At 41.3% G+C, this 24821-nt stretch overlaps 2 protein-coding genes across 3 annotated transcripts; one reads left to right on the forward strand and one right to left on the reverse strand.

The window, feature by feature from the left end:
• Positions 1 to 6083: 6083 nt before the first annotated feature.
• LOC306962492 (serine protease 23-like) lies at positions 6084 to 10517 on the forward strand. The gene is made up of 2 exons (XM_079555635.1): positions 6084 to 6264; positions 7797 to 10517. The coding sequence occupies exons 1-2, from the start codon at positions 6248 to 6250 to the stop codon at positions 8968 to 8970; spliced, it is 1191 nt and encodes a 396-aa protein (XP_079411761.1). The 5' UTR covers positions 6084 to 6247; the 3' UTR covers positions 8971 to 10517.
• A 2273-nt stretch (positions 10518 to 12790) lies between these two features.
• On the reverse strand, positions 12791 to 24429 carry tmem39a (transmembrane protein 39A). 2 transcript variants are annotated; one of them, XM_079555905.1, is made up of 9 exons: positions 24138 to 24429; positions 21739 to 21952; positions 20894 to 21116; positions 20495 to 20578; positions 19848 to 20002; positions 19042 to 19399; positions 16266 to 16453; positions 14616 to 14736; positions 12791 to 14269 (listed from the first exon to the last, which is right to left on the reverse strand). In XM_079555905.1, the coding sequence occupies exons 2-9, from the start codon at positions 21849 to 21851 to the stop codon at positions 14030 to 14032; spliced, it is 1482 nt and encodes a 493-aa protein (XP_079412031.1). In that variant the 5' UTR covers positions 21852 to 21952; positions 24138 to 24429; the 3' UTR covers positions 12791 to 14029. The 2 variants fall into 2 exon arrangements, with proteins under 2 accessions (XP_079412031.1, XP_079412032.1); XM_079555906.1 differs by lacking the exon at positions 24138 to 24429 and adding an exon at positions 22038 to 22143.
• Between the last annotated feature and the right edge of the window lie 392 nt (positions 24430 to 24821).

The raw sequence follows: 24821 nt of genomic DNA on the forward strand, positions 1-24821 counted from the left end.
TCGACTGGAGAGCAACAATGTAACGCCTCATTTGAAAGCTAAGACCTACAAAAGTGATGGAAACTTTTCGTCACGTCGCCACATTTTTGTCATATTTTTGTTGTTTTTTTAATTATTTTTTCTATCATGTTTTTCTCACGTTTTTGTAGTTTTTTTTGTCTGTGTTTTTCCTGTGTTCCTCTTTTTCTCGCTATTTTGATGCTTTTCTTTTTAGCTTTTAGATTTGGGTAAAGCTCGGTTGAGGCGGGACTGGTGGCCCTAGAGCCAGTGGCCCTTCTGTGCTCTTCTAGATTGGATATGGTCAGTCCGCCCCTGTTATCCCCCTATTGGCAAAGGGTCTTAATGCTCGAGGACACCATGGCAGCATGCAAGGCCTGTCTGAGCAGGCATGGTGGCACGAACAGTGATCAGCAATTTTCCCCAACCACAAAAAACATGTAAAAAGAAATTCTTTGTGGGACTTCCTGGTTAAAAAAAAAGGCCAAATAAATAAACTGCATAGCCTTATAAGCTGCTATTTCGAGATAGGATAAGTTAACCTCTTAAGCCTTAACCAAGCACATTCTCCAGTTTGGCTTCACCCAAATCTAAAAGCTTCTGGACTGGAGCTTTAAGGAGATTTTTAATTTGAAAGCTAATACCTACAAAACTGATCTAAACGGGTCTTTTTCTTCATACTGTTGCCGTGTTGTCGACACCTTTTCACGTTCTTTCTCCAGCTCATTTTTGCCACTTTTTTGTTGCATTTACATTGCTTTTGTTGTCACATTTTTGCTGCTTTTTTTCATCACATTTTTGTTGTTCTTTTGACACTTTTTTGCCTTTGCCTTTTCATCTTTGTTTTCTTCTCACTTTCGTCGCTATTTTAAGACGGGTTTAGATTTGAGTAAAGCCGAACTCGAGAAAATGCCTTCAGTTCAGTCGGGGGGTTAGTGGTTAGTAGATGAAATTTAGGCGCTTGAATTTCTAAATTCTGATATTTAACTTGACTTAAACCTTGTGATGTCTTTATATCTCCTAAAATGCAGAATAAAGTACAGCAGGCACTTCATTCCTTATGGTGATGTGTCCAGTCACAGCAGATTATGTGAAATTAAACATAACATACTGTCTATTTTGTTACTTAGTTTGATGGGACAATTACCGTGTTAAGCTTTGACCAGTTTTCCAGTGGAAGTGGTGACATTAGAAGAGGGAACTCTCCGAATACCTCTTGCTATGTCCCATCCTTGAAGACCCAGGGAATTGTAACCACTTTTTTTGCACTGAAGCCACTAATCCTGAATATTTACACTATAGAAAAACACAAACTTGACAACCAAACTCTGGAGCAACATAAACCTATCAGTGATCATAAACAGGCCCCGCTCTGTTTAACAGCTGCCCCTGATTTCACAATATCAACACTGAGCATGAAATTACAGAGCATTTCATCACAATTGAATGTTTCTTAACAAATCTGCAAGCATTTACTACCCACGGCAATGCGCAGAACTGTCCATTGGAAAGATATTTTTTTATATTTGGAGTATGTGCAAAAACCTATTCATGCACCATTTAAAAGATTGGTTCCAAGAAAACCTTCCTTTCTGCAGTGAAAATCTACCCTTGGCTTAAGTTCCCCCCAAGATTTCACCGCAAATCTCTTCTCCAAAAGGACTTCGCTCGTGATTGAGTCGTTTTGCCAAACAGCTGTTTCAGGGGCCACGAGGGACCTGCAGATGACTCATGATCAGAGATGGGAAACGGGGCGAGAGCGCAGACACAAATGCACTTGTGAAGAGCTCCACACTTGTTCGATTGTGTCTTTGGGCTGAGGCAGAGTGCTGTCTGTGGGAGGAATAAAACAATGAACATGGACAGTATCCGGGGAATGTGCGTCTCCCGGACAACAGCGGGCACTGCCAAACAAACAGGCTTTCATTGGAATAACTCAAAACAAACTGAATTCATCAACAAACGTCAACTTACTGTTATGATAGATGATAGATACTGAGTGCAGGTCATCTCTGTGATTGTTCCCAAGCTCCGGGTCACTCACACCCACATCAGTGTTTACTCATCTTAAGACTCAATTTTATTCTCTAGCTTTCAACATGTGCGTTGTGTGGTCCTTTGTGTCTTATATATTCACCCCAAGTAATTTTATTTCATTTGTTTTACTGTTTTACTTTTTTTGTGTTTTCTAGTGAGAAAGTAAAGTGTCTAAAGGTGGCCTGTGTTTGTAGGTTCTCAGTCGTACAGGCATTGACCATCTTCAATGAAGGTTCTTGAGTCATCTTCTGTCCTCTGTAGCTGAAGTGTCGAAGGTTTCGCCTCCCATCCAAAAGGCTTCGTCAGCACATTACAGTTTCAGCTCAGCTCGCAGCCCGGTATAGACCACAGGGCGGAGTTTAGCTTGGCTAAGTCCCTCCCCTCTATTAACAGCTACTGTCACCTGTAAGTAAACATCTTTGTAGTTATGAGTCTTTGTAGTTCTAAGTCCTAACGACCTAACTCACACCTGAGTTTCAGTGTAAAAGGCTCTACTCTCAGCTGATCACTGTTAATTACCTGCCTATTGATCTGTCCTGGGCCTATTGATCTGTCCCAGGTCTGGAGCGAAGGACAGGTGGAATCTAAGTCCACCATTTCTGTTCATGGAGGGATTTTCTTTCTTCACAAAAATTACTTCGTTGACTCCTTTTTCAAACAGTTTTTCTTTAGATACTGCAGGTAGGTTTACTGCTACATAATGAGGACCATTACTAATAATTATTCAAAACATGAATGGTGAAAATCCCTCAAAGTGGTGCCCATAACAGGAAAAAAAATCACTGAAATCCATCTTGTGTGAGTGGATTGGGCTGAGGCTTGGTAAATGTATGGTAAATATCCCCCACATTAGACACTCAAAGCGCTTCACCTACATCAGTTAAACAGCAATAAAGGGCGGGGTGCCACAGATGAAAGATCATAATTGGGCCTATTAGAGTGGAGTGGTGAAAGTTGTTAGCGGTTTTTAACAAAGGTGCGCACGGTGCCAGGACTGCAGCGCTGATCAAAGCACAGGATGGATAGGGTCTGCCAGAACTCTATGTCCTGAATATTTCTCCAACACAGAGAGGTGCTTGACTACACTCTGACAAACCAGACTCAATACAGCCGGCATCCTCGTGCTGGCACCGCTCACCTACAAGAGTTTACCCTTCCCTGACGCAGCAGAACATGACTCTTAAAAACAGTTCAACAGAGATTAAAGGTTGTTGAATGTGCTCTCAATGAAAGAGGCACTACAACTGCACTTGCAAATGAAGATACAAGCACAAGCTTCATTATATGTGAACCATCCCTCATTTGAAAGCCGAGAACCTGCAGAAATCAACTTGAGGCTACACTCGCACTAGGACTTTATTGTGGACAGGTGCTGGGATTGAGGATGTAAGAGAGTCTCTTCTAAACTGGTTTAAGTTTCAGGATGCAGCAAAGGTAAACAGATCATATTTATTAAAAATCTTGCCCTACTTTTTAAGATTTATCTTTTTTTTTAAGACAGCAAGTAAAGTAAAACAAAAAAAAATCTAATTGAAAAGCCTATGCAAGTATTCCACTGCATAATAAAACAAAAATAAAAGATTCCCATATACTTGCATTAGAAGACAAATAAGGACACCGATTTTGCAATATTTGACCAGTGCCTTCACTGGAGCCATACTTTCCCAATGGATTTGATATAACAATCATAGCTTGGTAGAAGTATTACTGAGGGTGTTTTTAGAGCGTTCAGGGGCTAATTGTTCCTGTGTGTTCTGGGATGGGTGTGGGCTCCGTGTGATGAGCCAGTGGGTCCACCCTGCGTCCTGGCAAACTCCGCATCTATAATCAGAAGCAGCAGACCTTCAACAAACGCCTCTGAGTACAAACTTTAAGCATCATGTGAGTTTTTAATCCATGAAAGAACTGCTGCTGCAGGATGAGGACAAATGAGTCACCGCTTCTCTCTCTCTTTCACTCTGTGTCTTTGTTCCCCTGTCCCCATATCACCCACATTCAAATCATATCCGGACAGCGGCGCGCATACTTGTGAAGAGGGATCAGTAGCCCTCTGGACTGTGGCAGAAAGGTCGCGCCCAAAGGGGAAAATGCCGCATCTCAAGTATGAAAGGGCAAACCTCTATAATCTTTAGGTCATTTTTGCACAGTTTTTAATAATAGTTGCGGGAAGTTCATAAGATAATCATCTGACTAACATTAAAGTGTTATACACATAAATCAGCAATGTGAGCAGGAACACTGGGGCTATTTTATTAGGTCATATGATTCCCACATCTTTGGGTGGACAAAATGTAATATTTATGGCATTCTTTTAACAGGTTTAACAAGTCCATTTAATTGATACAGCTGAAAGTGTCTTGATTTAGATGTATGTATTGAGAAATAGTACACAATTCAATGGGGGTCATTCTCTTGTGTCATTTGGATGATCGGGGGAACCTAAAACTCTGATTATTCTGATGCCTTATGAGGAAATCGTACATTAATTTAAACCATGGGATCAGACAAGCACAAACATTTGACTTCTTGTTGAAAGGATTGGCTAAAATGTGCGTGTCTTTTTGCAATAACTAAAGTCAAGTCATGTTAGAGGGTTCATTCAGTGGCACCGGGCAGATGCAGTTCTGTGAGAGGGGAAATGGACTGTGCTGCCAACATAAAGGATGGGGGTGCGTCAGCAGATGGACACGGTCACAGCCTGAAACGCAAATAAACAAAGAAACTCAATTTTTTTACCCGTTTTGTACATCATCATCATCAGCACTCATTCCCCACTTCCTCTCTCCATCACATCTGTCCTGTTGTTTTGGACCCGTCCCGGTTCAGCTGTTGTCTGCTGTCCCACTCACAACAAAACATCAAGTCAAGAGCCTGGCAACACTTCCAGGAGAAATATACTTGCTGAAAGCTTGATCATGCAAGTCTTCATAGCCAGGGGCGGACTGGGACTGAAAAACAGCCCTGGACTCTGACCAGCCTGGCCCAAATTGGCGCAATTGTGCCACTTCCACAAATCCATATTTCAACCTCTTACCCCCCGCCTTAACCGAGTGCATTTTCCCCAGTTCGGCTTTTTTTTTTTTATTGGTACCATCAGCAAAAAGAACTGGACAGGTAATATAAATAATAAATAATAATGGTCCCAAAATTGAACCTTGTGGTGCACCATACATTCCTTTTAGATTCATATTTTTTTATACCGGGCTTTACCAAAATCTAAAAGCTTCCTGACTGGAGAGCAACAATGTAACGCCTCATTTGAAAGCTAAGACCTACAAAAGTGATGGTAACTTTATGTCACATCACCACATTTTTTGTCATTTTTATTTTTTTTTTCATTATTTTTTGTATCAGGTTTTTTTTTGTCCATGTTTTTCTCATGTTTTCGTTGCCTTTTCATCACATTTTTTGTCACTTTTTTGTTGCTTTTCCAGCACATTTTTTGCTTTGTTTTCATCCTCTTTTTCTCGCTATTTTGATGCTTTTCTTTTTTGCTTTTAGATTTGGGTAAAGCTCGGTTGAGGCGGGACCGGTGGCCCCCAGAGCCAGTGGCCCTTCTGTGCTCTTCCAGAATGGACACATGGCCAGTCCGCCCCTGTTCATAGCCTATATTTGCATGTTGAAAGATGGAAGTTGAAAACAGGATGCAACAGACTATTTGTTGTTGTTGTTGTTATTGTTGTTGTTGTTGTTGTTGTTGTTTATATGTGTAAAACATGCATCAAAACTCTAAACTATAAAATATGTTTTGATTTCACAGCCTGTTCGTGCTCCAACATGACTGGCTCAGGGGTAGAGCTATTCAACCATGCCGACAAGAGACCACAACACTAAATGAATTAGACGAGTTTGTCAACATTGGCAACAGAAACCCCCCAAATATGCTGAACTGCTGACCTGCACGCATGTCGCACAGGAAAAAAAAACGTGACCAGTTCCATCAAAACACGAGGAAATAAAACAGATGCAACGGTGGAGGAGTTTGTGTCACGTGACCATTTAACCGGGACTTGCCGTGTCTTTCCCTCAGTTCACACGAAGCGCCATGACCGACCCAGGACCAGCGCTGCGCATCCCGTCCGCGCGCGTTTCCTCCGCTCTGCCACGAAACAAACTCCTCTGAAGGAAAACGGCAACGACTAAGAACACGGAGTGAAACAGGATTCGGCTTTGTCATCGTATAAACCTTTGAGGATCCTCACCTGCGCCAGCCATGCGCTTCCCCGCCGCGTAAGTCACTTTTTCCAACTTCTTTGGCACATTTACTATAACCTGTGTTGTTGACATAGATGGGTCGAGTATCCAAAATAAAGAATTACTCTCAAAAAAGTAACAATTCTTCATAGTTTTACTCATTAATTGCCACAAGTAAAACGCACACACCCGAATAATAACTCATATAAATATAATAGGGCTGCAAGTGATGAAGTAAATCAAATGTAGGTCAGAATAAAGCACTTAAAATATAATGACTTCACCTCATACATCATTGCACATGTGTATTACTTCATTTATAATAACAGATGCCTGCAATAAGAACATCACACATTATGACACATAGGCTAATTTTAAAGTAGGCCACACTCCTGCACATAGGAAATCGCATTGTTCTGTTATTGGCTTATTACTTGATCCATACAATCGCCTTTGGCTTCAGCTGCTGATCCCTGAAGTCATTTTACACAGACCCATAGTTTGTGTTATTCATCCTCTGATGCAGTGCACCAGTCCCTCGGGCCATGCAGGAATTTTCCATCAGCGCCTCGAGCCCGATCTTTGCCCTGTCTGTCAAATGTGCACTATTAAAGACAGAGGATGTTTATGGCTGCCAAATTCCTTTCATGATAACAAAAAAATGTTCCAAAAATGCTTCCTAAATCTATCTGTTTCTGGCTTAATTTAAACCAGAAATGCGTGAGACCTCGTCAGTGGGTATGAGGTAAATTGTAGCAATTGGATGAGTAATCAGATACATTTTTTTTTTAAATGTACTCAGGGAGGTCTTGTAAATGTAGAGGAAAAAAGAAACAAAAGAGATTCTTGGATATAGATGGGGAAATCAAAAAAATAACTGTCAATTCTGCTATTTCCAAAGAAGTCAACAATACATAAGAGAAGCTTATCTCATCTATAACAATGTGCGGCACAAGATCAAATCATCACTATTTCACAAAAGCTTTTTCAAAAAATACACAGCAAAATTTTTTACGAATACTACTCCAAAGTAACAGAAGCCCATACATAGTAAAAAAAAAAATGCATTGAGCTAGCTGTACTAACCATCCATATGGGATGTAGAGTCCTGGACATGGACTTTCCCACGCTTTGAACATGTAACGGAGGATTGGTGGCTCTTCTGGGAATTGCACGTTTCTGGCTTGGACTGATTTGACTGATTTAACTCTCAAGTCCTTGGTCAACGTGTGAATATACACTTTCATTAACGTGTAAATGCTGGTTATAAGTTAACAGGCAGTTTAAAGCTGTCACAAATCATTCGAGGGTCGGGGTTCATTGAGTGGACTCTGCTTAAGAAAACTCTTCTTAAATGGAACATGTTAACAGTTTCAGTGAGTGATGTCATTGGGGCATGTATATTGTGTATAATAACTATATCTCTGTCATATTTTACTGTATTTTTTGCATGCCCTGGTCATATATTCTATTACTACTGTATGTTTTATGTCGCACAGTTGCACTGAAAACAATCCTGTTTGTCAGTGTACCTTCACTGACAATTCTGATTCCTTCCCTCTCCACAGGTCTGCACCCCTGCTCCCCCTGCTCTGCCTCCTGCTGCTTCCTGGCTGCTCGTCCCGCCAACAGTGGGTGCTCCAGCATGTCCCGGTGGTCCTCCCGCAGCAGACTCAACCCCGCCCCACCCCTCACTTCCTGGCCCAGGCCCGTTTGGATGTCAGCTCGCCCTGTGACCCGGACTGCCACAGGAAAGCCCCCAAGCCGAGCTACTGGGACCTCAGGCATATTTTATCTTACGAGACGCTGCACTCAAACGGGAGTCTCACTGCGACCTCTGTTGGGATTTATGGCTACAACCCAAATTTGGATACGTCTGTGATTTACAAGGCGAGGTCCCGCGCGAAGAGGGAGGCCCGTGTGCGGAGGAAAAGGCAGATTTTTGGACATGATGGGCGGTTTAGTATTGCAGGGCATGACTTTTTGCTTAAATTTCCATTTTCGGTGGCCGTTAAACTGTCCACGGGCTGCTCCGGGACACTCGTGGGGGACCGGCATGTCCTCACGGCGGCCCACTGCGTCCATGACGGGAAGAACTATGTGAAAGGAGCGCAAAGGCTTCGAGTTGGCTTCCTGAAACCCAAATATCGCGACTTGCAATCTTCAAACCTCTTCTTAAATCGGACCAATCATGTTGAAAATGATCCCCCCCTTTATGCCCCGCCGACTAATGACAAAATGAAGTTCCAGTGGATTCGGGCCAGGCGCACCCATGTCCCCAAAGGGTGGATAAAAGCCAACGCTAACGACATTGGCATGGACTATGACTATGCCCTTCTCGAACTGAAAAAGCCCCATAAACGCAGTCACATGAAGTTAGGAGTGAGCCCCCCTGCCCAGAGACTACCGGGACGAAGGGTGCACTTCTCCGGGTTCGATAATGACCGTCCAGGGCACCTGGTGTACCGTTTTTGCCGGGCCGGAGAGGAGACGCCCGACCTTTTGTACCAGCACTGCGATGCGCAACCCGGGGCGAGCGGCTCAGGGGTGTACGCTCGAATGTGGGACCCTCGGCACCGCAGATGGGAGCGTAAGATCATTGGAGTGTTCTCGGGGCATCAGTGGGTGGAGAAACAAGGGGCGTCCCAGGACTTTAACGTGGCGGTTCGACTCACGCCTCTAAAATATGCACAGATATGTTACTGGATCAAGGGAAACTTTGTGGACTGCAGAGAAGGCTGAGAGGACTGACAAGTAGAGCTGCACATAATGGTTATTTTAGGTGTTGCCGAGTCAAACTATTATCTTTTATTTACCATTGAGATGTTTTATCAAAATTCAAACAGATTATGGTATGATTATGATAAAAAAAGTGCAGGTCATTAATCAATTTTTAAAGGTGCACGACGTAACTTCATTGCATATTCGACCCTTCAGTGACCCAGTGATTGTATGAGTGGTCAGCATAACACTCTAACCACTCATACAACCACTGGATCACTCCAAATTAGAAGAATATAACAATTTATCAAATTAGAAAAACGCTTATTTTGAGAAAATGCTGTATTGCCATCGTGTTAAAATTGCGGCGCTTTCTTGAAGATGAACCTGTGTCAGACTTTGTGAAAAGACCAGGTAAGGTTTATTGTAGATTATGTTAATACTTGACTCATCACACTAATCTGATTCGTTGTTGCAGCCCTACTGTCGAGAGCAATAAATTCAGTTCCTGTGGTGCAGGCAGCCTACAGCCACGGGACAAGCACTGATCTGTTATTATCATTGAACAACAAGCACTTGTTTATACAGTCATGTAAAATGAACTTTACTGATCTTTCAGGACAGGGTTGACCAATCTAAGGTCCTCAGCTGCCTGAAACTGGATCTGTACTTTGAAGTAACATTGCCCTGAGCTCATGTCAGAGATTGATGACAATGTTGGGATCACATGTAACGTCAGTCAACCTTGATGCAATACAGCAGTGACAGAGAACAAATGTATGTGCAGGTGCCCTTTAGTCACTTTGCTCCATGGTGGTAAATGTATATTTATTTTAACGCTCTTTGCATAGAAACTAAACAGCTTTAAATCTTAAAGTGCATATGAATGATTTTCATGTTTTGCCGAATTATTACTTTGATGAGCTGCGTTCAGTGAGTTTCATGCACTATTCAGTTTTACACCAGTGAAGGAGCGATTTCATGAAGAAACATTTAAATGTTTTTGTTCCAAGGATAGCGCTGGGACTTGTGATGGCCCTTATGTACAGTATGATGCACGGTTGCGGCTATGGAAACACTTAGCTCTTGTATCACAGCATGTGCCTATTTCCAATAAGGAAATAAAATGATAAGCATCACAAAAGATTAAAACCAGATAAAACAAGTATATACTGTAACTCCATGCCCTGAGGGAAATCTAATCTGTCATATGCACTTTAAGTTTTTTGTCTCTGGACGACAGTTGTGAAAGTGAGCTCAAAACATCACAGTTTGATGAATTTTTATGAAGACGATTAGTGGGAGTGGCCGTTGTAAAGTCAACTTGAAGGACATTAGGAAAAGTGCTCAGACCAGAAACTCTTATTTGCTTCATATGAACTGTATCTTGAAATTGCACTGTAACATGTTTTCTTTTCTACTGATTACATTTGAATGTATGACAGCAACCAAATGTGCCTTGAGTTTCAAATGTTTGTGGACTTTGTAAAGGCTTGTTTGCTCACACAGGAGCTTGGCAGAGTGAATTACAAGAATGTATAAACAGCGAGCGTCCTCTGGTGGAAGAGATTGCAATAAACAGTTTCAACCACTTTCTTTTTTTTTTTTACAGGGACACAGTGGGTTCATAAAGTTTCCTGCCCTTTTATTAAATTCTGCATAGCTTTTATGCAGCAGTATCTTACTGAAGTCCTTAAAAGGATGAATAAAAAACTACACTTTAATAGTTACTTGATCCTTTACAACTAGGACTAGGGCTGCTCAATAAGTGAGCAATGTATATATATATATATATATATATATATATATATATATATATATATATATATATATATATACAGGTCCTTCTCAAAAAATTAGCATATTGTGATAAAGTTCATTCTTTTCCATAATGTAATGATAAAAATTAAACTTTCATATATTTTAGATTCATTGCAAACCAACTGAAATATTTCTGGTCCTTTATTGTTTTAATACTGATGATTTTGGCATACAGCTCATGAAAACCCAAAATTTCTATCTAAAAAAATTAGCATATTTCATCCGACCAATAAAAGAAAAGTGTTTTTAATACAAAAAAAGTCAACCTTCAAATAATTATGTTCAGTTATGCACTCAATACTTGGTCGGGAATCCTTTTGCAGAAATAACTGCTTCAATGCGGCGTGGCATGGAGGTAATCAGCCTGTGGCACTGCTGAGGTGTTCTGGAGGCCCAGGATGCTTCGATAGCCGCCTTAAGCTCATCCAGAGTGTTGGGTCTCTCAACTTTCTCTTCACAATATCCCACAGATTCTCTATGGGGTTATAGGTATATGAGGTTATATATTATTAGGCTTGAGGGTGTCAATGATGGCCTTCTGGACAGCAGTCAGGTCGGCAGTCTTACCCATGATTGCGGTTTTGAGTAATGAACCAGGCTGGGAGTTTTTAAAAGCCTTAGGAATCTTTTGCAGGTGTTTCGAGTTAATGAGTTGATTCAGATGATTAGGTTAATAGCTTGTTTTGAGAACTTTTTCATGATATGCTATTTTTTTTTAGATAGGAATTTGGGGTTTTCATGAGCTGTATGCCAAAATCATCAGTTTTAAAACAATAAAAGACCTGAAATATTTCAGTTGGTGTGCAATGAATCTAAAATACATGAAAGTTTTTCAATTTTTATCATTACCTTATGGAAAAGAATGAACTTTATCACAAAATGCTAATTTTTTGAGAAGGACCTGTATACAGTGGGGCAAAAAAGTATTTGGCCAAAATCCAATACAATGTCTATGTGAAACTGACCAAATACTTTTTTCCCCCACAGTGTATATATATATATATATATATATATATATATATATATATATATATATACACAGACAGTATATCCTATATCCATGCTAGAAGTCAGTGAATCGGAAAATCACTTCAGTCTTTGATCCGACAGATTTACACATTTTGCATCCACAGCCTAAACCAAAAACACATACGAACAAAGTTTGAGTTCTGATTTCCTAATTTAGTTCCATTTAAAACTTGTTTTGCTCTTTATTCAGTACTTTAAGTCTCAAATTGTCCTGCAGACTCATTCCATTGCTCTCAATCAGTTCTACTACTTTTGAACATTGATAAAAAATAAAAACACCTCTACAGATTGATAGACCCATTATCAGATTTTTAGTCATTTATTTATTTATTTAGTCATCTGTATACAACCTTAGAGGAACTGATCTGCTACAAAAACCTATGGCGCACAGTAATACTAAGAGGAGGTGTTTATCAGTCAAAGGCGTTGATCTATGGAACGGTTTATCTATTCAACTTAAGGGCTCCAAAACTATTAAAGCATTTAAGAAAATGTATAAGTTAAACATGAAAGAGAAGTATAGAACACTTGAATGAAGACCATTAGAAAAGAAGTCGATCGAGGATACAAAGCATCATTTCTGATTGTTGAAGTTTAAGTTTTGTGCTTTAGTGTTACCATCGTTGGTATTAGAGAAAGTGTATAATGTGTCATCTTTGGACACAGAGTCACAGTTGTAAAAGGGTTTAGGCAAAATAAGTCTTGGCTTCAGCCTAAACCCCTTTCGGTCAGGCATCATTTAGATTAAATTCTTAATGTATGTGTTTTCTTATTGTAAAATGTCTAAGATATTTGGAAAACATGTGATTTAAATGTTCATAATGACCGAAGAAAATAAATTAACTAACTAACTAACTAACTAATTTAAAATTGCACTCAAGAAGATGTAAAATGCACAAATCCGGCACCATCCCAGGAGATGACATGAACACCGCCAGCCGCTTTGAGACTCGCTTTATTATGAAGTGGACACAGTCAAAGTCGACATAGTAGTACAATTTCAAAATTAAACTTTCGTTACGGTGCTCAACTCAGGTTTAACACAAAAGGAAACATGCCAAGTCAAAAGCACCATTTACTGTAGATGGACAAACAAGCATTCAAGTGGAAATGACTGAAGACAATGCAAAAGCACCCAGAATGAAGCTGGAAAAAAAGGAGCACCTTTCATGGAGTACATGAACAACCAACGTAACAAACGAGGCACTCCTTTACACACAAGTGGTTTGAGTGAAGATAATCTTACAGCGAGATGATTGAATTATAAAGTAATATGGGCATTACTTTGACCACAATACTGCGGCGGGAGAGAAAATAAAATGATCCAAATAAAATTTAAAAGATTAATTGAAAACGACTTTAAAGTAGAAAATGTCACTAAACAGACGCAACAACATGCAAAGCACCTCGTAGAGTCGTCTGTAACACCGTTTTGGTAACATGTCACTGTAGACTGAGTAGAAAAATAAAAGGTTGCAGAGAACTCTCCGTTAACAAAAAACGTAAGCCATTTAAGGTTTGTCGTCCAATCTACAAAAATAAAACGCACAGGCGTGTCTTTCAATACCATTGGATGGTTTAAAAACTAAACAAAAAACAAAACAGATGAGGCTTTTTAGCGACAACAAAAAGAAGCACTTCTGGTCAGACCAGAGCAGCAGCCAATCACACAATCAAGCAGACGTTAAGGCAATGCAAGGAAGCAATACATTTAGATTTGTTTTGAAGAAATCCACTGATCAGCCAATACTCGCAGGTTTGACACGTTCAGCGGTAACAACTCGCAACGGGAGAAAATCAGGCACTGAAAGAGCAGTAATGCAATTAACAAAATGCAATGCTGTGATCCCACTGGCAAATGTCAGGAGTACCAAAGGAGTTTGACCTACGATCAGTGAGAATTAGTTTGAAATATCAAGGAAGTATCTGAGTTTGGACCACTTGTTCTGAAAAGCCAAAACCTCATTCTGATTGGCCACCTGCACTTAAAATATCTTTGGTGACAGTCAGCTCCTGGCATTTCCCCATGCTCCGGTCACAGGCAAAATGATACAACATGCTCATGTCGTCGACGTGGAAATGCCCGGAGTAACTTGAAACAGTATACAAAATAAAATATTCTTTTAAATAGGTTTATATATATAAACATTAAAAAGTTAACCGTGTCAAAACACGATTATGAAGTTCACATTGTCCGTCGAGTCTCCGCACAGGGGCTCATGCAGGTCCCCTACTGAGACTTGAGTCCGAGGCTGCTGGGGGGCAGGGGGAAGGAGTAGGCCTTTCCCAAAACGATCCTGTCCCGGAGCAGTTTGAAAAGGACGTAGTAGTTACAGGAGAGGATGAGGCCCAGAGACAGAGTGTGGTTCCAGCGCTCGGACCGCAACAGAGAGTACAGCTGGTACAGGACCACGCTGGACTCTATCCAGATCAGCAGGTTCAGGATCCGCAACGGCTTATGGAACAGGAACTGGAAGACAGACAAATTACATAAGTCATATTCATAATAACCGCAAGCACAGAGTTTATACAGGTCAAGTTTAATGCTTTTTAATGCCATTTTAATGCATAATCAAACAAAAATAAATCTTTATTTTTTTTTTTTATTTGTTAACATTTGTATCCAATCAAGTCAACAGAGGAATGATGGAAAAGTAAAAGCAAATTGGATACAACGGCAAATTTGTTGGACATTTCTTTACAGGTTATCCCTTATCCCAGTGCACGCAGATAATTAGTTTCAGAATAGATGACCAACTTTTTACTGGCGACACCATTAGAAGGATTCAGCGTGACACAGGGCGCTGGATACTCACATAAAACCTTGCATGCGAGACGTCGGAAGGCAGGGCGACGTTATAAGGCCCGACTGCTTTATACAGAGACCTGCTGTGTCGCACCAACACCCCCTGAGGCCAAATGGTACCGTCCGACCACCTGGAAAATGCATGAAATATGTAAGAAGCATAAAATTACCATTTAAAAAGGGGACACGTAAAGAGATTTAATGACGACACATGATGACTAATGTGACGGTGGAAGGAACAGATCATCTTAAATAATCCTTTGTTCCCTTTCTTTACACATTTCAAAGGTTGTGGTTTAATCAAATGAGTTGCTATTACCCATCACCAAGTCATTTCTGGGGGATTTGGTTCCATCTTTAATGAACTTATTGAAATCATTTCCTGCTCACAAACACTGTTCATACACCAGTGTGCACAGAATAAAGATGCAGCTTTTCCAAGTAACAAAACGCATGTACGCAGGTCAGAACACTTTTCTTCACAGGCTTAAGTATTGATATGTTATTTAACTGTGTTTTGACAAATCAAAGAGGGAGAAAGGTTATGTACAGAAGAGCGAGCTGAGCAGCCGGGCACTGATGATTACAGACTTATTTTATTCTTGTGTACTTAGATTTTTAGAGTGCATATTTTATTTGGTTTCATCAAGTATTTGGTTTTTTACTTTATAAAAAGAATACAAACCATATATTTTTTTCTCAGGCATGTGCAGCCCTTTGTCATATAGTTTGTAAAATGTGCTACAGCATTAGGGGTGTGACAATATTTAGCTTTTGCGATTGATCATGGTGCTTTGCCGACTTTTTATTTTCCGATATTGACACTTTTGATGATGCCGTGCATATTAATGAGGCAGCAGATCAGTGGAGGGCAGCACTTGGACCAAACACGGTCACACAATTATATTACTTTTAATGATAGTTAAAGTTAATGATAGTTTAGTTTAGTTTCTTTTTTGGTGTCTTGCACCTAAATGATATGATAGTGGCAGTGAACAATAATTATAAATAAGATTAATTAGGGGTTGATCTGTTCCTTTTGAAATAGGACTGTGATGTCAATGTCAGATCGATAGAACCATTTTCAGTGTGTACATCAGGGATCATTTAATCACCTATTTAAGAAAAAGTGGTACAAAGCACATAGAAACTAATGTGAATGATGAATAATATGCAGTATGTTAAAAAAATGGCATGTTTCTTACAAAAAAATGCGATGAATTGTAGGTTATTTTTGTGCAATATATCGATTATCGCAGATCTATCGGCGTATCGTAAGGTTGTCCTTATCGCGAGCCATTATCGCGTATCGAATCGTGAAGCACCCAGAGATTCCCGTCCCTACATAGCAGTGCTTCTCAAACTGTGGTGCATGAGCTGCTTCAGGTGATACTCAGGTTCCTCGGCAACTTTAGTCTATTTCAATTTTTGAGACCATTTTATTTGTTTGTTCAGAACTATTTTATTCACAGTTAAGTTCAATTATAGTCCTTGGATGGTACTTGCAGTGAAAGGTTTGGGAAATAAAAGAACTGGAGTAGGATCAAACATGTAATCTTAAAATAAAATGATGATTAATCTAGTCTGTGTCATACATACATGCCTCTGCTTCACTCCTCCCATATTGTCCCACTGCTCTGCATTTGTCTGGGTCACTTACATGTGCTGAGGGGCGTTGCTGTACGAGCCGTGCTCCAGTTTCTGCCATCGTCCCAGATGAGCGGCCGAGCGGTGCAGCAGGTCGCAGTAACTGGGTGGCAGTAACTGACTCATCAGCATCACGAATGCATTGATCCACACCATGATGAGGTGCTCACACGACCACCGCATGTCGTAGTACTGGGTGCTCTGGCAAAGGGCAGAGGAAGTGACAGAGATACAAATGTAGATATTAGTGACTAGGAATTATTGACATAGTTAAAAACCAACCACTGCTAACCCTATTGTACACTAAATAATGATTTTATAGCTTTTTATCTTTCTATTCATCTCTCTGGCTCCTCTCGACATGAAGGAGCAACGGCTCTACTCTGAGCTCCTCCCGGGTGACTGAGCACCCAGCCACCCTGTGAAGCTCACTCATTTTGGCCGCATGCATCCGCGATCTTGTCCTTTCGGTCATTACTTAGATCTCATGACCATAGGTGAGAATGGGAACGTAGATCGATCGGTAAATTGAGAGCTTCGACCCCCGACTCAGCTCCCTCTTCACCACAACAGTCCGATACAGCGACCGCATCACTGCTGACGCCGCACCGATCCGTCTATCGATCTCACGCTCCATCCGTCCCTCACTCGTGAACAAGACCCCGAGATACATGAACTCCTCCACTTGAGGCAAAGACTCCCCACCGACCTGGAGAGGGAAGGCCAGCGTTTTCCAGTAGGGCTGCTCAATTATAGAACAAATAATAATCACGATTATTTTTGTAATAATTGAAATCACGATTATTAAAACGATTATTAGTTACTTTTTTTTTCTTTCTTTTTTAAATGCAAAATACTTTCTTTGGACAGTAAGAAAAAGTTGTTTGTTTATGTTGTGCCTTCAGCACGTGAAATGAGAAGGGGGAAAAAAACAATCATCCAGCGGCATGAAATAATGCTAGTTTGCTCTGCGTTTGTGAGATCTGCTCCTGAAGAAGAGTTTTAGACTTTCATGCCACGCAGGACAGACTTTCTGCACTTTGGATGGACAAACGGGAGGGCATCCTTAATAATTGTTTTTCTCGATTATGCTATTTTTGTAATCGTCTAGTGTAATAATCAAAATTGTAATTGAATTTTTATTAATCGCACGTCATCAAAAATACAATAACAGAGGTTAAAGGAATAGGCCACCGTTTTTATATACTAAGATATGTTCTTACCTAACCTTAGTCGAGTTAATATATCCCCGTCTGGTTTTTGTCCGTGCGCTCTGTCACGCAAACGGAGCACATACGCAGCCTCTCCCACATGTCATATAGCTCCAAAAAAGCTCACGATAGAAGCTACCAAGCTCTTCCACGCGTTCCCTATTTAAATAAAGTTACGTGAAGTGTTTTCATGCGAAGTATATTTACACAGAAATGTAACGTGTCAATAGACATGTTACATTTCGTCAATAGAAGCTGCGTGACTTGTAGAGAGCGAGTTGAGAACAGTTGAAGCGTCGATAACTTGTGAACAATGCCTTTTACGTGCATCGTGCCGGGCTGTGATAACAAGCAGAAAGTATATAGTGTCGTAATGTTTCACAGATTTCCAACTCACCCCGGACGACGACACAGGACTCAGGACCTCGACCATGAGGTAGGAATGCGCAGCACTTTCCGAAAATATATTATCTGCTTGTTGTAAAAGGCTCTGTACAAGTCACGCAGCTTCTATTGACGGAAGTGAGCGGGGGAAGTCTTTAGGAGTTACTGCGCGGACATTGTGCTCCTCGTATCATTACGCCTCACAATATAGTACCCCTTTTTATCTGCTTATAAAATCGACATGTTACATTTCTGTGTAAATATACTTCGGATGAAAACACTTCACGTAACTTTATTTAAATAGGGAACACGTGGAAGAGCTTGGTAGCTTCTATCGTGAGCTTTTTCGGAGCTATATGACATGTGGGAGAGGCTGCGTATGTGCTCCGTTTGCGTGACAGAGCGCACAGACAAAGACCAGACGGGGATATATTAACACGTCTAAGGTTAGGTAAGAACATATCTCAGTATATAAAAACGGTGGCCTAATCCTTTAAGGCAAACTTAGCAACTGGATTCTACAGGTTCTGTGATTCATGTCCATATTCACTGAGGTTAAATTGATCAATCTTGTGTTAAACAAACTTTTAGCTCATTTTCATTGCAATGTTTCTCCGCTCCCTTGTGGCCTAGGAAGTCATGGAGGAACTAATTTTAAAACCCTGACTTAGCTCTTTCCAATGCAAAATGCATCACTTTTGGTCTCAGAGATATCAGCCTTTATCGGCGCTACATCGGCCAATAGCCCGTCGACCTCTAATGGAGGGTATAGAACTGGTCCAGTGCGCCGCGACTGGGACGAAAACCGCACTGGTCGTTCTGAATCTGAGGTTCGACTATCAGTCGGATTCTCCTCTCCAGAACCCTGGAGTAGACCTTGGCTGATACTGCAATATCGTTAATGCAATATTCATGACAGGAATATGACAGCTTTCTCACACTGTGCCAAAGAGATTCAATGAGATTTACATAAAAAGCCAGCAAATGTAAATAAATGTCATTCAACCTGCAAAGAAAACAGGAGAATCCCACTGGCAGCAAACAGTTGATTATTTGGCTGGAACTATCATTTTGACTGACTTGACATTTGTGAGCCCTTGATAGACATTGTAATGATTCTAATTAACATTATGAACATTTTCTATGGCCAACATACCAACCACTAAAGCCAAAGAAGTGGTGCTTTATACACACCTTGACAAAGCAGAGAGGGAGGAAGGCCACGTAGTAGGCACTGAAGAGCGAGTTGAACAGAACTTCCTTGATCCGCCTGTTGAAGTCGCTCTTGAGCTCCTCCACCTCGGCACGGATCATGTCGGGGGTGTGCGAGTGCAGGGGCGGAGGGCATTTGTGGGTGGGCATGAGCGGGGGGCTGGAGAACTGCTCGCGAAGATTTTCACGTAACAAAAACAGAAAGTCCCGCGGCCTAAAGAGCGGCGTCTCAGCCAGTTCGGTCTGCTGGTGGTCCTCCGGGTACTCACAGTCCGAGGAGGGCGACTGCACTTTGGTCCCCTCCTGGTGGAAACAGCACAGCGGGACATACACACCAAACCTGAAAACAAATGGACAAGAGTATCTTAAAAACAAAAGCAGTATTTGAAGTCAGTGATTTGAAGTTGCACATCTTCGCTTGCTGTTATATTATGCGTTATTCAGGCTATTTAAACTATTTGACAAGGCATTTAAATCTTGTCTAGACAGCGACACAGACAAAGCAAGCCACATGGTTTGGGAGTGGAATAGGGAGTCTAAATATACCGTAATACCAAAACTTGTGCGAATGAAACAAAAATTTCATTATGGGGGTGAATATGGAGATAAAATAACTTTATGTCTTTCTGGGTGGTAATATTCCTACTACACATTTCCTGAAATGGTTGTATCACAACACGCTCATTCATAGCCAGGCAGTGGAAAACAGAAAAACTGATGAATAATGAATAAAGACTATAAAAAACACATTAGTTCTTATCTACGTACAAAACAAAAGATGCACTCACGGATATCCCAGGAAGAGCAGGTTGAGGACAGAGTGATTTTTGCAGAGGTTCACGAGGGACCAGCAGAGCACACAGCCGCACATGGTGAGGAGGCTGAGGCGCGCTGTGATCAGGACAATGTATCGCACCAGCGACCCTCCAATGCTCTGGGACACCTGGAGAGCAGCAAGGATGTCAGCATAAACATATAATCCAAGATTCTCAGATTTCAATGTTCAGCTCTTAATTAATTCATCTATATACAAATAGAAACATGTAAATCATTAGCTATAGACTGGGGAGTTCAAGTTCACAGTAAAACTGTAAAATGGTAGCACAGTTGTCATAATATTGAATCTGACTGTGTGAAATGTGTAGACCGGAGAGAGAATAACCCGGGCGTCCTGCAGTATGACGTGACAGGGTGAGAGGTTAAGCTTAGGGAGTATTGACCCATCTCCAGATGTCAAGCCAGGTTAATGGTCGAAACTGGTTGTGGATGAACCTATTGCGCATGTTTGGAAACTGACACAGAGAGGGGAGAACATGCCAACTCCACACAGAAAGGCTCCAACTGGTCCAGGGTCAAACCAGGGACATTCGTGCTGTGAAAAGCGAGCGCTAGCCGCTGCGCCACCGTGCCGCTACAGTGGAGACAGTGGACTCACCTCTGAGACTATGGTCCACACCAGTCTCCTCGCCAACATGACCGTGATGAAGATCGCCACGTGGTAATCCATCAAATGGAAGTTCTGTGAGCAACAGTGAGATTGATGTAAGAACAAATAAATGTGTCTATAAGCTGAATGTCAGGTGCTGTTTCATACCCGGAAGGCAGGTATAAATTGTATGCTAATCAGTACATATTGTTGTTGTGTCCTTGGACAAAACACTATACCAGGGAATGTGGGGAGAGAACGAATAATGCAATGTAAAGCAACTGAGAAAAGTAGTATGGGCTAAAGACTAAAAAAATCCACACTATGAAAGTCAGTGCCTACAATTGCACCAGTCATTTTTTTTAATGCTTTGTTGATATGTTTGTGCCGATTGCCTGTGGTTCTTACCAGCGAGGTAGAGGCAGCGGGGTGGCTGTAAGGGTACCACCACACTGTCCTGTAGATGTTGATATATTGGACAAACAAAGCCACAAGCAGATAGAGGAACAGGATAAACTCAAACAGGAGGCTGCTGTCCAGAGGCAGGTCTGGGATTCGTGAGTGTCGGACCGGCTCCGGAGTGATGAGGGCCGAGAGCGGGGGCGCAGTCAGGCCCAGAGAGTTACTGCTTCTGGAACAGTAACACGCCAATGTTCAATTTATATAGAGTACAGGGTTGTTGTTGTTGTTGTTATTGTTGTGTGTTGGTTTGGTTTAACATGATCAACATCAAGTTATAGTTTTGGTGGCCTGGTGTTCAAAATTTACAAATTTCATCCTTGACATAAAATGAGATCCAGTTACCTATTACACTTATTACACTGTTGATGTTAGAAGATTAGCAAATGGAAAGCTACTTATAGATGACAAATAACAATTATTCACAGAGAGGTATGTTTTTCCATTGCCAATATACACACCTAAAAATGCGGACCTTCAGCTGTACCCAAAGTAATGCTACTCTGTTGCGCTAACAGACTCACCCTTAGCAAGAGTTACAAAGTAGAATAACACGTTGTTTCTGAGGATAAGTTAAGATGTTATGTTGTGAACATAAAATAACTGACTTAAAAACAATGTGCCAATAGTCTCCAACATAAAATCCCAAAACACTATGTGCTGTTGATGAATTCTAGTTTGTTCTAGAACAGTATTTCTTGCATCAGACGGTCTAATCTGATTTTCAATGTAAGATCGAGGTCAGGAGTAGATTGGCTTGAACAACCACAACAATGAACTTTACAGTGTCCTACCTGTTCCTGATGCCGGTGCCATTGCCCAGGTTGCCCCCGACCAAAGTCTGCAGAGAGGGAAGGGCAGAGCGACTGAGCTGCTGCCTGCTGGGACCCCTGCGACCTCCGGGCATGGTCGCCAGTTACCGCGGTAACCACGCACCACGCCCACCGACCGTCAGCCTCCGGGACACGCCCCTCTGCGCTCACTGAGTCACCATAAACACCAGGATTTCTACAAAGAGGAAAAAAACATGTGATAGCATCAATAATCACAAATAAACATGAACATTTAACATGAACATCTGCATACTGCATACCCTCAGGGGAGAAGGAGGAGGACAAAGAGGAAGATGAGAAGGAGCGAAAGGAGGCGGGGGCAGCGGGGGCAGAAGGAGCAGCGCAGGAGGTAGAGGAAGGAGGAGGTGCTGACCAGTGCAGGACGCTCTGAAACGGGGACAAAAAAGGAGGCGGTGCATCGTTTTAGCAGAGCACTGAAGGCAGCCAGCCGGGTTTCATCCAGGTACTTCGGTTTCCCCTACCTCCAAAAACACGCGGGTCAAGTTGGCCCACAATGGTGGCGTACAAAGTCGCAGAGGCTCAGGACTAACCCTAACATCTGATCTACACAATTTCGTTTCGCCATGGTACAATGACAAATAAAGCATGTACTTACTAATACTAGAGCTCACAGAATCTTACTGAGATGAAATACACCCATATTCCTCTAGTGTTTGACTCTGGAGTTTCTTTTACCTGTCTCAAGGCTGCACAAATCATCACCATAACTGTATTAGGAGATGTATTTAGTGCAAAATTATGAGTTCTTCCAACTGACTTGCACACACCCCAAAGCAAAAAAGACAATTGTTCTCAATGAGTTCTATAGTCTTCCTTTGGCCTTTATTCAGTATTTTGAAGGCCTTATTTTGACACAATTTGACAAACAAATTGCCTATGATTTTCGTTTAAAAATGAATTGGAACGCACTATGTTTAGTAAATATTGCATTCATTTTTTTATTATTCAAGACAGTTGTGGAAGGTACTGTGCAAGGTTGCCTCCTACAAAGACGAGGTACAGAGGAACTGGCAAGTCTACATTGCCCATAGAGGGTGATAAAGCGAGGGATTGCCAGTCAGCCCTGCAACAAACTAAATGTCACAATTTTTTTCTTGACCTAAAAAGCAGAGTGATGTGGAGAACCACATACTGCGAAGTTGTAGCAGCAAAAAATTGAAACACTGAAGGCTAAACTAACATTATCACTGTAAATACTTCCGAGAAAAGTAAACAAAACAATCAAGTATTTAACCCTTAAGCATTTAACGGTTTTGGTTTAGAAATACATACAGCTCTTTTTCCATAGAAGATAAAATGTTCTAAAGATACAATTACTGAATTTCCTAAAATGAATGAAGTATAAAAAAAAACAGCAGACAAGCAGCTTTCTCTGACCGAACGGAAAAAAAATGACAAGTTTATCTTGACATAACTGTGTCACATCAACCCCCATGAAGCTGCCAGGGTCTCCCCCAGGAAATCATCTGGCGCAGGTGGCAGGCTACCATTTCCTCACATGTTGACTACAGTGACCTGTTTAGCCCCGGAACATCAGAAAACTTGGTCAAAAGTCAAACTTCCAGGATTATATCAGTTATGGTATTGCTATACTTTTTTGTGCGTGATCATTCTGGTGCTGCTCCATTGTGAGATCATTTTGCCTTTTCTCAGTTGTTCATCCATGTGAGGTGCATCTCTACTTGCAAACATAAATGGCAAATCTATAAACAGCATTGTTAGTTAGAAAAAAAAATCCCCTTTCCTCAAAAATTGTGCAGTCCTAAACCACTCTGAGAAATAGTCTGTTAGAGGTGTTTATTGAGTCAGCAGATGCAAAGACAATAATGACTAATAAAGAAACCTACATACATGTATTTAGAGCCAAATTGTCAGTGGGTAACAATGAGCAGAGAGTCATCAGTTTCCGTTCCAAGCATCAACCTCCATATTAGCTCTGATTACTTTACTGAAGAAGAAGAAAAAAAACATGTTCAAGTATTAAGTGAAAACAGGAACTAACATGCAGAAACCAGTTGTTGGGGGATTAAAGGGTGGTTTTCTGAAAATTTGTGGAAGTGCATTACAAGCTTGAAGACAATGGAGTGAAATATAGAGCAATTCTGTATGACTGACTTCGCCGTGTGTTTGGGGAACACTGCTGAGAGGTTATTGCAGAGACTTGCTATGACATGCAAAAAAGGCAGCCATCAGGGAGCGTAGTCATTCTTTATGAACCCCGCAAACTTTCAGTCTGAACTTTAAAAAGGTGCACGTTGGGGTGCATTTTAACTTTACACAGAAACTAGTGCCGTGACCAAAAGTTCAATTGGGATAGTTAAGAAAGAGGTTTCACTCACGCCACATACGGGGGGTGAACTAAACGAGGATGCATCAGTCTGTCGTGTGGCTTCTTCCAGTACCAGCAGCAGTAGCAGCAACACCGTGCATTTTCGCCCCTCTGTAGCCTCAGATTCGTCGCCTCTGCTCCACCTAACAGCTCCTAGGGCGACGGCCTCTCTCAAAGTTTTCTATCCGTCCAGCTAAAGGCATTAAAAGGCCACGGAAAGTTAGCCCAGAGCTGGGGTAGAGAAGCAACAGTGTAAATGCGTTGCACAGAGACCGACGTGGCAAACGCGCACCGCCTCTGCCCGCGACGTCATCAACGCGCGACAACGTTCCGCACAGTCGCAGTTTTGTTTTGATAGTAATAAAACTTAAAGAAAATAAAATATTAACTAAAAGCATACAGGAACTATTAAAGTTTGCAACAGTCTCGTCGTTTTGACTTTGATCTGCGCTTCATTTATTGAAGTCTCGCAAAAAATGTATCGAAGTAAATGATCAACTTCATCCGCACCTTGCGTTTCTTAACTTTTTATGGATTTCTTTAATTTCTTTCTTTAAAACTGGACACCCAATGCAAAACAGACAAAATTCAACTTTTACAAAAAAGAAAAACTGCAGCGGACATTTACTCCTCTACCTTTCCTTACTATATAGCCTCAGGTTAATAGGCTGTTTGGTTTTAGATTTGCTACTGA

Source organism: Gobius niger (genome assembly GCF_951799975.1).
Source record: "Gobius niger genome assembly, chromosome: 4".
Lineage (NCBI taxonomy): Eukaryota > Metazoa > Chordata > Actinopteri > Gobiiformes > Gobiidae > Gobius > Gobius niger.

Bases quoted from the DNA above. Each gene is read 5' to 3' on its own strand.
- tmem39a (XM_079555905.1), bottom strand. From the start codon at position 21,851: ATGCCCGGAGGTCGCAGGGGTCCCAGCAGGCAGCAGCTCAGTCGCTCT. The intron at 20,579-20,893 runs GTAAGAACCACA...TGTTGCTCACAG, and splicing joins CCGCTGCCTCTACCTCGCTG to AACTTCCATTTGATGGATTA. The intron at 19,400-19,847 runs GTGAGTGCATCT...ATTTGTTTTCAG, and splicing joins CTGCTCTTCCTGGGATATCC to GTTTGGTGTGTATGTCCCGC.